The 14680-nt window shown below is 40.5% G+C and overlaps 1 protein-coding gene across 1 annotated transcript; it reads right to left on the bottom strand.

Annotated features, from left to right (window-relative positions):
* Positions 1–5824: 5824 nt before the first annotated feature.
* On the bottom strand, positions 5825–14476 carry TLR1 (toll like receptor 1). Its single transcript, XM_037064344.1, has 4 exons — positions 14056–14476; positions 13191–13339; positions 11839–11940; positions 5825–9291 (listed from the first exon to the last, which is right to left on the bottom strand). Exon 4 carries the CDS (start codon positions 9235–9237, stop codon positions 6865–6867), a length of 2373 nt encoding a protein of 790 aa, XP_036920239.1. The 5' UTR covers positions 9238–9291; positions 11839–11940; positions 13191–13339; positions 14056–14476; the 3' UTR covers positions 5825–6864.
* Between the last annotated feature and the right edge of the window lie 204 nt (positions 14477–14680).

Here is a 14680-nt window from a genome sequence, read left to right as displayed (position 1 = left end):
AGTTTTTGAAGGAAAAATAAGGGTGTGCATTATCCATGGGTATCATGATTACATAACTTGGCTATAATGATATAATAATCTTGTGTATGAATCTTATGCACAAAAACATGGGTGCACATTGTACATGGCAAATACAGTATATCTTATGGCCTATGTATATATATCGGGGCATCACTACATTACATACTATGATTATGCTCAATGATTACACTCCTCAGTTTTTCTCATTAAAAATTGCTTTGTATTTTATTTTGTTAGTTTTCCCTGTATCTATGATAATTTTCCCCACATTCTCAAATATCTCTCAAGTCAAAATTTTTAAATGATCCTGTTCCAGAGAGGACGGGGAATTCTCCAGGATGGCTGCCGAGCTGACATCCTCTGCTTGTGAGTTACTGCCGCCCTGAAAAGTCCTTGCTCCTCTCTCTCACACCGTAGGCCGCTTGCTCCCTGGGATACCTACCATCCTCCTTCTTGGTGTTCACTTGCTGCAGTGGAACACATCCTCCAGTAGTTTCCAAAGAAAGAGTGTTTTAATTTCAAATTGGAGCTGGAAATTAAATGCCCTGCCTCATATTTGAATGACTGTTTGGCAGAATCTAAATTTCTAAGTAGCAAATAATTTTCCACACAATTTTGAAGATATTGTTCTATCACTTTTTAGTCTCTGGTATTGTATTGAGAAGTACAACGCCATTTGATTTCTGATCCTTCATGCGTGCTTTTCTCTGTGTGTAAGCTTATAAGGCCACTGTCCTTGGTGTTCTAAAATGTCATGAGAAGGTGCCTTATAGCATTAATTTTCTTGGCACAGTTAAAAGACTCATGTCCTTCAATGGAATTTCTTTGTTTTTTATTTCAGAGAGAAGGAAAGGGAGGAAGAAAGAGAAAGTGAAACATTNCTATAATGATATAATAATCTTGTGTATGAATCTTATGCACAAAAACGTGGGTGCACATTGTACATGGCAAATACAGTATATCTTATGGCCTATGTATATATATCGGGGCATCACTACATTACATACTATGATTATGCTCAATGATTACACTCCTCAGTTTTTCTCATTAAAAATTGATTTGTATTTTATTTTGTTAGTTTTCTCTGTATCTATGATAATTTTTCCCACATTCTCAAATATCTCTCAAGTCAAAATTTTTAAATGATCCTGTTCCAGAGAGGACGGGGAATTCTCCAGGATGGCTGCCGAGCTGACATCCTCTGCTCGTGAGTTACCTCCACCCTGAAAAGTCCTTGCTCCTCTCTCTCACACCGTAGGCCGCTTGCTCCCTGGGATACCTACCATCCTCTTTCTTGGTGTTCACTTGCTGCAGTGGAACACATCCTCCAGTAGTTTCCAAAGAAAGAGTGTTTTAATTTCAAATTGGAGCTGGAAATTAAATGCCCTGCCTCATATTTGAATGACTGTTTGGCAGAATCTAAATTTCTAAGTAGCAAATAATTTTCCACACAATTTTGAAGATATTGTTCTATCACTTTTTAGTCTCTGGTATTGTATTGAGAAGTACAACGCCATTTGATTTCTGATCCTTCATGCGTGCTTTTCTCTGTGTGTAAGCTTATAAGGCCACTGTCCTTGGTATTCTAAAATGTCATGAGAAGGTGCCTTATAGCATTAATTTTCTGGGCACAGTTAAAAGACTCATGTCCTTCAATGGAATTTCTTTGTTTTTTATTTCAGAGAGAAGGAAAGGGAGGAAGAAAGAGAAAGTGAAACATTGATGTAATAGAGAAACGTCGATGTACGCATCCTAACTGGGGACTGAACCCCAAACCCCAGCCTGTGCCCTGACCAGGAACTGAACCGATGACCTTTCCATTTGTGGGCGAATGCCTAACCAACTGAACCACACCAGCCAGGCTTTGTTTCATTTATTTGATAATGTCTTGCCCTCCATTCTCTCTTTCTGGAACACCTATTAGATAGACATGGACCTCCCAACTTAGGCCTTTATTTTTCCCTCTTGCGTTGACGATTAATTTTTTTGCTCTAATTTCTTAGAAAGTTCCTTAGCATATTTTCCAATGCTTTGATTTCTCTGGGGGAGGGGACTAACAGATTTAAGTTCTAAGAAGTATCCTTACATTGTCTTGGGAGAGAGGGAAACGCTTTCACAGGGCTGCCTGTGACTGCATCATCACCACCAAGCAGCACTCCCCTGACTCTCAAAGGCACAGTACCTGGGACCTCATTGATTCACACTGACAATGGATGTTTATTAAGAGTTGTCATCCGCTTGTGTGGGAGTGTTAACTTGGGGAATTCAAAAAGCAACTGCATCCTGGTATGAAGATAAAGTCCATCTGAGAACTCAGAAACAGCCAACAAAGGCCGTGCCGACCTGTCTGAAGTGTTGGGGAGCCGTGGGAAGAAACAGTCCAGGAAGAAAGAGCCCGAGAGCATGAGTTTCCTGATCAGGAGACTCAGCACGCCTCTGAAATCCTCAGGAGGGATGGCACTGCCATGAGCACGCACACTGGGGACTCGGATGGTTTTACTTGAAAATAAAAGGAAATGGTAGCCCTCAAAGTGGAACCTTTGGTGACACTCATATTATATTGCATTTGTTAGGCTGAAATTTTTCACGTGTTCATTTCCTGTTCTGAGCTGCCCACTCTCATTGACAATATATCATTTGGGGTCTTGGTGCTTTTCTATTTTAGTCAATGAGTTCTTCATATAGAAAAGTAAAAGAGAATATTATCTGTGATATTTGCTGCCAGTTTACTGCTCAATTTATTATTTCCCCATTTGCCATTTTGCAAATCTCTGCTTGCTCATTTGCTTGTTCATTTTAACATAGAGCTGTTTCCAGGTTTATGTAGCAAAATTCTGTCTCTCTTCTGATTTCATTTCATCATAGAAAGTCCAGGACAATCTAGACTGAACACGAGTAGCAGATGAGCACCTCGGCTCTAGCCCAGCTCCACATTTGGTGCCATAAGATAATGAAGGTGAAAATAGCAGTAATAGTAATCAGGACATTGTCATCGTCGTCATCATCATCATCACAGCTAAAATTTGTTGTTATTTTTTAACATTTGTTTCTGCTTTGTGCGAGGTGCTGTTCTATGCACACTACGTATATTAACTCATTTAATTCTCCTAAAAATAGTACGAGACTGGGTGGGAGTGTATGTGCTCCTCACCCCAATCTTAGGAAGAAAGGCTTCAACAGAACCACTTAGAAAGCCCACCATGTGGCCTCTGCAGTTTAGGGGACATGTTGTCCCTGGTCTTTATTTTATACCTGGAAATCGGAAGGTCTTGGCTAGCTACTCTAAGGTTACAATTTACAAATAGTGAAACCTAGGCTTAGAAAGCTTAAATAACTGTCTGAGGTCATCCACAAATCAGTGATAGGGCTAGCATCGAAACCCAGACATTCAGAATCAGAGATTGCATATTTACCCATTCTGCAATATTTCCTCTAATTTACCTATGAAAACTTTATTTTCATTACAATACATTTGTCCATTCTTTGACCTGAATTCATCTTCACCCAACTTAGAACTCTTTGAAACTCTACCAAAACAATTTCAACTTCCTCTCAGACTTTTTAAAAAAGATTTTATTTATTTATCTTTAGAGGGGAAGGGAAGGAGAGAGGGAGAGAAATATCAGTGTATGGTTGCCTCTCGTGAGTCCCCTGCTGGGAACTGGCCTGCAACCCAGGCATGTGCCCTGACTGGGAATCAAACCGCAATCACCTGGTTCGCAGGCCCACGCTCAATCCACTGAGCTACACCAGCCAGGGCTTCCTCTCAGACTTTTTAAAACCACTTCTGAAATCAAATATTTTTATATAGGATCAATCTAACTTCTCAAAATCTTGAGTTTGTTATGTAAACTTTAATTGACTTTGGGCCTCCATTTAAGGATATTTTTTAGACTTGCAAGATATAATGGGTTGAACTCTGTTCCTCAAAATTTATTTGTTGAAATCTTAAACCCAATACCTAAGAATGTGACCTTTTAGAAATAGTATCACTGTGAATGTTATTAGTTGAGACTAAGTCATTAGGGTGGGCTCTAACCCAATTATTACTATTCTTATAAAAAGGAGAAATTTGGAGACAGACAGGCATAGAAGGAAGAAGACATAAAGAGTCAATAGAAAAAAACAGTTCTCTGTGAGCCAATGAGAAACAGGTCTTTTCTCCCACTCAGAAGGAACCAACCCTGCCAACACCCTGCTATTGAACTTCTAGCTTCCAGAACTGTGAGCCAATACATTTCTGTGGTTTTGGCCACTTAGGTTGCCGTACTTCAATACAATATATCAGCCCTAGCAAACTAACACAAAAGTGGTGCTGGACGGCTGAAACTTTGTTTTGAAATCTTGAAGTTCAATACAGGAAGTGCAATCAGCCTACAGAAAACAGGAAAATCCAGTTCTGTCTGCAACTTCCATTACAGAACAAGAGTGTTCACATATTTTTAGCATATACTTCATGATTTTAATTTTCTTTCCACTATTATTTCTCATAGAAGTTTAAATGGTGACTTTCCTATATCTCCAAGTTTTAACCTCATAGCTTGAAATTCGAGACCCTTGACAATATAATCTTAACTTTCTCTTTTTAAAAATATTTTATTTATTTACTTCTAGAGAGAGGAAACAGCAACGTACAAGACATACACAACTGGTTGCCTCTCACACGTCCCCAGCTGGGGACTTGGCCCACAACCCAGGCATGTGCCCCGACGAGGAATCGAACCAGCAACCTGTCAGCTCACAGGCCAGCACTCAATCCACGAATCCACACCAACCAGGGCTTAATCTAACTTTCCATGCTTATATCTCACTGTCATTTTTCATTTTTCCGTCAAATTGCGACACCAGCTCAGAACAGGGCTGGGTATTTTTGTCTTTCTTCTCTTCATCTCTCTACTTAGAATGGACTTCCTATTCTTTATCACGCGTTGAAAAATCCCAAATTAAAGTCTTCCTTCAAAGCCGAGAGAAAAAAACATTATTTCTAAGATTTTCTTCATTCAGTCCAAGTGGTCTCTGAACATCAGTTGTGTATTTTTGTTTCATTTGACTTTTATTCTAGTTATCTGGATGAATGTCCAAAACAACTCTAAATTTCTCAGGGCAAGAAGATACACACACACACACACACATATATATATATATATATATACAATTGGACTTTTTCTTCCCAGAAGTGGAGACTGAGACAAGAACTCTTGTGAAGATCATTTGTCTGAAGATGTAATCTCAGAGCTTTAGATTAAGGGAACTAAGAAGAATGAAACAAGGAAGAAGAGAAAGCCAATCCAAGACTGAGTGGTTGGTCTGGTTACCCCTGTGTAGTGTTCAGCCCTGTTGGGGACTCTTTGAGGAATGAGGTAGATTATGCCTTGTCTGTTTCCTTTGTTGTTGTGGTGGTGGTGGACTTTTTTGAAAGAATTGAGATATAATTGACATATTTATTAGTTTCAGGTATACAACATAATGATTTGACATATGTGTATATTGTGAAATGATCCCCACAATAGTTCTAGCTAAAATCCATCACTGAACTATGCCTCATTCCTTTTATCCACAAAATAGAACAGGAATATCTAAATGGTCAAGGATCTTCTCAGAGATATCTATGGCACTTCTAGGTTTGTACATAGACCAGAATGGTTGAGCAAGCTTCTACAAACATCCTGTGCAGTGGTACTGGTGAAGCCACGGGCATGAAGTGTGAGTGAGATGAGGCAGCTATGACAAGGTGCTGTCAGGCTGCCAGCATCAAAGAGTAGACAGAAAATATTTAATGAGTATGAAAAATATCAGATAAAGCTCATTTCTTGCACTGCTTTAATCGGCCCATGCCCTGGTTTCATAGTCCCCACAAACAAGGATGCTATAGGTACAGAAGCAGTCCACATTGACACATTCCTCTCCTAGCCAAAAGGGCAAAGGCCCTTGTGCATGCCAGTGCAGACAACTAGAGTTTCAGCAAGATCTCTGGCCAAAGGACACCACGTTTTCATTTGGCCTGAGATGTAGCACGCTTTTGATGTGGATCCCCCGGATACAGTCCTACAGGTCATTGACTTCAGAACTGATCCCAGGAAACACCTGGGAGGAATGGGGATATGAGGTAATAAAAAGGAACCCAATAAAGAATGCTTTATCAAGTTGTTTTCTACCGCGGGGAATCAGAATTCTATCATCCTGGAGAACTCAGGGAGAGTGTAAAGTACACCCCCAGATGTACCCCCTCCAAATAGGCAAGAAAGTTGGGGTGTTTATCTGCCAATTCTCTTTGTGACACTGGTTAAGGGCTGCTTCCAAGGACAACCCCCAGCACTTCTGAATTGCCATTTTGTGGGCCAAGTGGGTTCTCATGGCCAGAAAGAAAGCCCTTCAGGAAAAGCGTCTCCATCATTAGCAATAAGCAGCCTTCAACACACAGAGCCAAGAGCTAAGTGGAAGTGAAAAATGCACCAACAACTACATAAATATGCTATACAAACCCAGCTACAGGTATGAAAGGAAAGGAGTTTTCTATCATTAACTCTGGGACATGGGAACACATGTATCACTGAGGTTGTTTGAACAGGTGCTTCTCTTGATTACATAATAAATTCAGTGAACTCAAGTGAAAAACAAGTGAATCCCTTATAGGCTAGCAATTAATGGTTTATATCAAAATCATACCATTTCATTTATTTTTATTACCATAAATGGCCAGCCAGAGCCTGAGAAATACACATTTTTATCTATTTCATAAATTCAACGTCATATTTGGATTCACGTTGATGCAAATAAAGTCATTGTTGGAACTTCCAAAAGCAGCCACAGTGAAAAGGGAATATTTTTAGATATATGTGTGACCTATTCTTTTGCTTGCTCCATCAGCTTAATACAAATGGATGCTCTTAGGTTAGCCCAAAAAAGTGCATGTTTGCCCTTCTCCTTTGGCCATTCCAAGTAAGTTCTCTGTGTCATGAGAGTTTTGAGTTTGTGATAGCTGCTAGGAATAGAATACTGCGGAATGGGTTCCAGCAAGATCAGGATTAAGTTGTCAGATCCTTCATGAAAGAGATTGTGGTGGGCAAAGTAGAGTTCATAATGGCACCACTCACTCTGAACAAAGTTGGGAGACAAAACGAAGATGGACTTGTAACTTTTCTCAATGCAGTTTATGATATTTTCCACAATGCTTTTGCCAGGAACAAAGTTCCTCTCATGGAGACAAATCCGTATATCTTCTTTTTCTAGATTTGGCAGTAATTCACTCTTCACCCAGGCAGAGTCATGTTCACTGTAGGAAATAAAAGCATGGAACTGCAGAGTCCTTTGGAGTTTGTCTAAAGGTATGTTCCTAGCCCTGCGCCGGGTCTGGGTCCACTGACACACCATCCTGAGATACCAGGGCAGATCCAGATAGATACAGAGGGCAGTCAGAGTAACAGCCAACACCAGTCCAGTGACCCCAATGGTGACGATCAGCAGGGCTGTGTTGCAGGTTAATGGAGACACGTGAAAATCCTTCAGTAGGGTCCCCTTGTAGCTTTCTGGGTAGTCACACTGATAAGAGTCAGGCCAACCCTCTACCACCTCACTGGATACTTGGCCTATACTTTGGATAAAGTCTCTGAGCTCACACGTACACTGGAATGGATTGTGCCCTGCATTTATGGACCTAATCTTCTGGCAGCTCTCGAAGAAATGAGCTGATGGGTTGGAAATTGAATTATAGTCAATGATCAGTACAGAGAGGCGGCCAAAGCTACCACATCCAGGCAGGTGGGCTAAGGAGTTGAAAGCAACATTGAGTTCTTGCAAAGCTTCCAGACTGTTGACATCTTCAGGGATCCTCGTTATTTTGTTATTGTGAAGATCAAGAACCCTGACCCTGGAAGGTAAACAACTGAACACAGAGTCAGTAAGTCTATTTGAGGACATATTTAAACTTAATAAACTTATAGTCCAAGAGCAATATCCTTCGCTTTCATCATAACTTAGAGAATTCTGGCTAATATCTAATTGTTGTAGAGACTTCATCTCCTTCGTTACATGAGCTATATTTACAAGTTTTTTTAATTGGTTCATTTGTAAACTAAATGTCTCCAACCTAACCAAGGTTTCACAATTGTTAAAAACTGTATCTGTTAAGAGATTATTGGAAAAATCCAAATGCAGAAACGGGCTCATTTGGGATGGGCAAACCATGTGGAGCATGTGTGTGCCAGACACTGTGAGACTCTGGATGTTCATATTGGAAAAGATTCTATAGATGTAACCTTGTTTAAAACTGAATGCATCACTGACAACTTGGTGTACAGACATGGCCTTCAACGAAGTGCCTGAATAATCAAAATTGGTGGCAGTAAGCTGACCGTGTAGCTTCACATTTGAAATTGAAAAATACTCTATGCTTGTATGCCAAACCAACTGAAGCATCATAATGAGAGAATGCCAATTTGTTTCAACATTGTTTAAAGTGAGATTTGATAATCTTGAATTATTTTGAAGTTTTGACAGAACATTTAGGAAATAAGAACATCCATTGTCATCTAGCACACATTTAATATTAGACAGTTCCAGACTTACTGCCGTGCTGATGGACACATCCAAGATAAAGTGGAATTCCTTTCTTGCAGGGAAAACAATGTGCAGACTCTCTGTGTTAAGCTCTTGCAGGCTCTCAGGGTCTTCTTTTTCCCCATAAAGGTCCCCCAAGACGAGTAAAACCTTATTGATATGCAGATGAGCAATTGGCAGCATAGCAGATTTTTGTAACTGTGTGGCACTCAAACCCAGAAATTCTAGTTGAGACATGGCGCCAAACTCTTTGCATATGGGCAGGGCATCAAATACATTAAATGAGAGGTCTAAGTGCTTGAGATTCACAGCAGGGTGGCAAGAGATCTCCTTTAACTTGTTGTTGGACAAATCCAAGTATTCCAATTCCTTGTTAAATTTGAAAACACTGATGTCAAGGTACTGGATTCTATTATGAGACATTATCAACATCTTCAGCTTTGACAGTGATAGCATGTCAGAAGTTCGAAGCTCAGATATATTGTTTTGTGATATATCTAAGACCGTTGTTTTCAGGGATAGGTCTTTCGGAACACGGGTGAGACCTCTCTTTGATCTGTCAACTACAAATTCACTTTCATCAGATAATTGGCCATTGATCTCAAGTATTAACATGTAGATGATGACAAAATGGAAGATGGTAAAATTAGTTTCAGTCATGTTGTCCCACTAGACATTATGGTTGCTATTCTTCAGAGCATGTTGACACAGATCCTAGAAGAACAAATCCACATTCAATGATTGCGTTACATTAGGCATGGCTGACATTAACCATTTTTAACTAGAGACTCATAAAATGAAGGCGGCATTCTTTGGCATCACATAATCAAAAACCAGGGAAATATACATATTGATACATAATTATACTACCTCTAGAGTGCAATGACTTGAATGGTGTCCCCCACCCCCCAGCCGATACGTCTACCTCCTAACCATCTCATAATCTCCAGAAACTGTGAATGTTACATTATTTGAGAAACATGGTCTTTGCAGAAATAATTAAGGATCTTGAGATGATCATCCTGGATTATCCAGGTGGTCCTTAAATCCAATGACAAGTGTTCTTGTAAGAGAAAAGCAGAGGGGTATTTGACAAGGACACAAGAGCAGACAACAGAAACACAGAGGAGAAAGCCGTGTGAAGACAGAGGCAGAAGTTGGAGGGATGCAGCCACAAGGCAAGGAATGACAAAAGCCACTGTAAACTGGAAGAGGCCGTAGCGAGAGTGCAGCCTGCTGACACTTAGATTTTGGACTCCAGACCATGATCTCCAAACCATGAGGAAATAAATTTTTGTTGTTTTAAGCTACCAAGTTTATGGTAATTTGTTACAGCAGCCACAGAAATCTAATACAGATGGTTTTGTATACCCACAAAGACTCCCAACCCCAACCCTCCCAAGATCACCTGGAATTCAAGCCAAGTGTACCTTTACTGTACGCTTTCCTAGGACTTTCTCATGGGTTTTCTTCCCATGGGGTTGAATTCAGACCCTTATTACATTAGCTTTTTTGTCTACAGATGGTTTAGGGCCTAACTTTGGTTTATGCAAAAGGTAATTAGATCATCATAAATGGTCCTTCAGAAAATCTATTTATTCAATCAGTATTTATTGACAACCTATTGGCCATATTTTAGGAATTGGAGCTCAAGCAGCGAACAGAGTAAAATTCTAATTACCAAGGAGCTTATCACCTAGCTGGGAACCAGAAAATAAACAAATAAATGATTAAATGTAATATCATGTAATGATAAGTGCTATATAGAAAAGTAAAACAGGGTAGGTTAATCAGGAATAACGGCAGGTATGTAACCGTGGTTGATGGTGGTCTTTTCAGATAGATTAGTCAGAGACGGCCTTTCTGAAAAAATGGCCTTGGGGTAGACACCAGAACAAAGATCTCAGGGCAGATGGGGGAGCATTTCTGGTGAAGGGAGGGGCAAGGAGAATGATGCTGAGGCATGGTGAGGAGCTCGGTGCTACGGCACGGAGTGAGCGAAGATGATAGGGGTCAGGGCCAACACTGCACAGTGGGCAGGTCAGTGCCAGGAGCTCGGATTCTATTCTGAGAGTGACGAGGGGACAGTGAGCTGCGAGGGGCCTTGAGGATGGAAGAAGTTTCCTCCCCTGTCTTGTTCAGAGAACTTTTTAAACTAATTTATCTAATATGTATTTAATCCCTACGAAGTGTTTTGTTCTAGGTCATGCTTATTGCTCTAGTTATCAGCCCACTGCTGTATTTTGCTGTGTATAATGTGCACCCACGTTTCTGACCCAAACCTGTAGGGAAAAAAATCTTTCACTTTAATTTTTTAATTCAATTTTTTATTTATATATAAAACTGATTACCATATTCTAGGGTATTGTTTTATATACAGATATCATTATTGCTTTCTAGAGTTAAACTCTTAATACATATACATAAATAAAAGAATTAAAAACATGTAGATACAGAACTAGTAATACCCGTGTATAATGCACATCCTTATTTTTCCCTCAAAAATTTGAGCAAAAAGAAGTGCACATTATACCCAGCAAAAGTATGGGTGTATCTCAGGTACTGTGTTGGTGGCACCATTTCAACATCACGTGAGACCAGGGGGCATTGTGCTGGGGTGACCTCTAGAGAGTGATACACCCTTCCCTGCCCAGAGACACGCTGAGCTGGTGCTATGTGGCTACACAGATCTTGCAAGGATCTTATTCCAAATCCCTCAGACTGCATTAGACAAGCAAGCCGACTGTATCAGCAAAGTCAAATTGCTCTTCACTTATCCCCTCACCTCTCTCAGTGAGCACAGAAGGACCCAAATACAGTCGGCCCTCTCTAGTCCTGGATTCTGTGTCCACGGATTCAGCCAACCTCAGATCAAAACTATCCTTTAAAACATGTTATATTATTTCTGGCGTGGACTACATTGTTAAGCCTAAGATGGTTGTGTCTCTACTGAACATGTACAGGCTTTTTTTCCCCTTGCCATTACTCCCTCAACAGTGTGACAATTTACATAGCATTTCCATTGTATTGGGTTTTAAAGTAATCTAGAAATGATACAAAGTATACTGGAGGATGTGCTTAGGTTATATGCAAATACTATATCATTTTACAATATATAAGAAACTTGAGCACCCGAGGAGGCTGTTATATGGATATCAAAGGCTGACTCTACTTCAAGTCTCAGAAACAACCCTGCGTTGAAAAGTTCTCTAAGTTAGATGTACAAAGGTACCTGGTTTTTGAAACATTGCTTGGACTCACCCTATTGTAGAGGTGCCCAACGATCCCTTGTTACCCTGTTTTCTCTTAATATAGATAGGAGAGGGCCCAGTAGCGCCCCGGCCGTCACCACTCGTGAAGACTCTGTGCAAGAAAGAGGACACACGCATTAAAATGCATGTTCAAAGTCAACATGGCATTTTTTGGCATTGATTATATTTGACTGAAAGTCCCAGAAATTTCCCAATTCCTCCTCACGGACTTCTTGAAAGAGCTACTCATACAAAGAGAAGTACTTCAGTGAAAATCAAAATAATATCCAATTATTACCTGGACCAGGGCCTAGTATCTCCAAACAGAACTATCTGGTAAAAGTCGGTCAAAGTAAATGTGGCTTGGGCTTAATGTTCGAATGAGGTTCCTTACTTATTCGAAGGCCAGAATTCAAAACTGGAGATCTTTCTGCCTTCTGACCAACTCTCTCTACAGCATGCCTGACTGACCAATTGTGGCTTTCAAGTTCAAAATAGCAGTGATCAGTACAGTCAGGCCTGGTGTACAGAGTGACCAGAGAGACAGTCTCCACGCCTGTGCCATGGACCGTTGGACCTGGTGCACAGTGACCCCACCGCAAGCAAGACCAAAGTTGTCTTCCTTCCTTAACAACGTCAACCACCACAAAGATTTAAACTTGTCTGTCCCCAAGCATTTAGTGAAAACTTGGCTTTGGCTTTATATTTAGCAAAATTAATGGATTCAGCTATCTTCTATTTGCCCAACTTCCATTTTGCCCTTTCATTTATAGTAATTAATTTGAAGTACTCAGAGGTACCATCTCTGTTTCTGCAATTGAGGAGTCAAAGTATTGTACATATGAGAAACTGAGTTTTAGGTACTTACAAGATCTTTAACTTTTTTTTTTTAATTTTATTTATTTATTTATCTTTAGAGGGGAAGGAGATGGCGAGAAACATCAATGTACGGTTGCCTTTTGTGGGTCCCCTGCTGGGAGATAGCCTGCAGGAAACCAGCCTGCAACCCAGTCATGTGCCCTGACTGGGAATCGAACTGCGATCCTCTGGTTCACAGGCCCATGCTCAATCCACTGAGCTACGCCAGCCAGGGCAGATCTTTAACTTTTATACATATACCAAACTTATTAAATCAGTGAAAATCAAGATTTTCAAATTAAAGTCCTAATAACCAGCACTGAATCTCATCTATATTAGCATCTCACAACTATTTTACTACCAAATAGAATGATTATTGGCTAAGTTGATTAGTAAAAGGATGCTTCAATTTGAAAGTATCTCTAGGTGTGTCTGCCAATGTCTGTGAGGTAGTAAGTTTAGCCTCCCAGTATATGATATGATGCATCAATTCGTCTGAATTACCTTTGTTTGGAGACACTGCGGACATCAAATCAGGACTCTGACTTGTCTTAACCGATGATCACACAGTCTATCCAGCCACCGACTTCAGTCCGCAGATACTAAGTGAGTCTTCTCTGCACCAGGCCAACAGGCTCTTTATCAACCACAGGCTGAAAAGATGGGAACAAGTTCAAGAGCTTTTCTGCTTTGTTACCTATGTGGTTTTGTGACTTTTTTTTTTGTAAAGACACACTCACTTTCAATTCTTTTGATCAAATTGGGTGAAACCTGGAAAATGTTTTGAAAACCTACAGCTCCACCTGACCAGGAGCACTACAGACTAGTCTCAGTGATCGGAGAAAACAAACAGAACAAAAAGAACAGCTTGTGCGAGCAGCTCAGAAAAGAGACTAAAATAAAACTGCCCACGAGAGCAGAGCCGTCCTAAGGCAGCACTGCCTGGGGTCGTGATCTGCCCCGTCCCATTTTTCTCAGAATTCTCATTGCAAAGAGATGGAGAGGGGCGGAATGAAGAGCGATATCAGCTGAAGTCAACAGCTAGCAGCTCCATGAGAAAATAATGCAAAAATGTGTGTGACCCAAATATTCATCTTCCAACTCAAATATATCTCTTGCCAGCAAATCATGCTTGACACGAGGTGTCATTCAAGGAAAAAAGCAAACACGCACACACACACCCTTTCTCTGACTTAGGACAAGGAACTAACAAACAGTTACTTCAAACTGCAGTAAATATATATCAGAAATAACCCACTTAGCAAAACAACCAGGAATTAATCATGGAGCCTGAGATTTTTGTGTCCAAATACTGGTTATGCCATTATTTTCTTTTATAGAATAGTAATTTGAAAAAGATACCACTTACCGAAACAGTCTGCTGGTCCGTCTCCCTGGCGGTCTGTGGGAAAGTGAAACACTTCCTCAAACATTTATTTCACTGGAACCAGATTCAACGCTGGGAGCAGAGCTCTTTTGTGCCATCTATTGAAGCCCGCTGAAATTACATTGCAGTGTCGACCTTACTATTTTCTCCTACTCATGTGCAGAATATGGACTGCGAGTTAATTTGATAGGCCAGCCTTAAAACAGAATTCTATCTTTGTGGCTCCGTACTTTGCTCCAGTCAACTCACTACCGAACAGAAGGAGGTGGTGTTGATAACCCACAGATCGGTGCTGGCTGATTCCACAATGCTTATGGTTGTAGCGTCGCAGGGGCGGGTGGGCGTGCGGGTCTGGGTGTGTTGCAGGTGTTTTGCTCTCTTCTTGCCTTTTGATCAGACCACTCGTAAGTGACAGAGTGGAAAGAGGGAGGCATCGAGGTCAAAGTTTTGCTTGAACTCATTCATAACGAGGAAAGACCATTCACGTGCTAACAGAATATGTGTACTAATCGTGTCTTTTTTAAGAAACAAATTGGTTGTCAGAGTAACGCTGGTGCTCACATTGTTTTCCACTGATATGTCAAACTTTCTTCAAAAAGTGACTTTT

Source organism: Sturnira hondurensis, unplaced genomic scaffold, assembly GCF_014824575.4.
Source record: "Sturnira hondurensis isolate 20B ecotype Veracruz unplaced genomic scaffold, ASM1482457v3 Scaffold0015056, whole genome shotgun sequence".
In the NCBI taxonomy this organism is placed as follows: domain Eukaryota; kingdom Metazoa; phylum Chordata; class Mammalia; order Chiroptera; family Phyllostomidae; genus Sturnira; species Sturnira hondurensis.
Note: the sequence above shows the minus strand (reverse complement) of the source record. Positions and strands in the feature narration are given on the sequence as shown.

Excerpts from the sequence above, each read along its gene's own strand:
- TLR1 (XM_037064344.1), bottom strand. The coding sequence starts at position 9,237 with ATGACTGAAACTAATTTTACCATCTTCCATTTTGTCATCATCTACATG.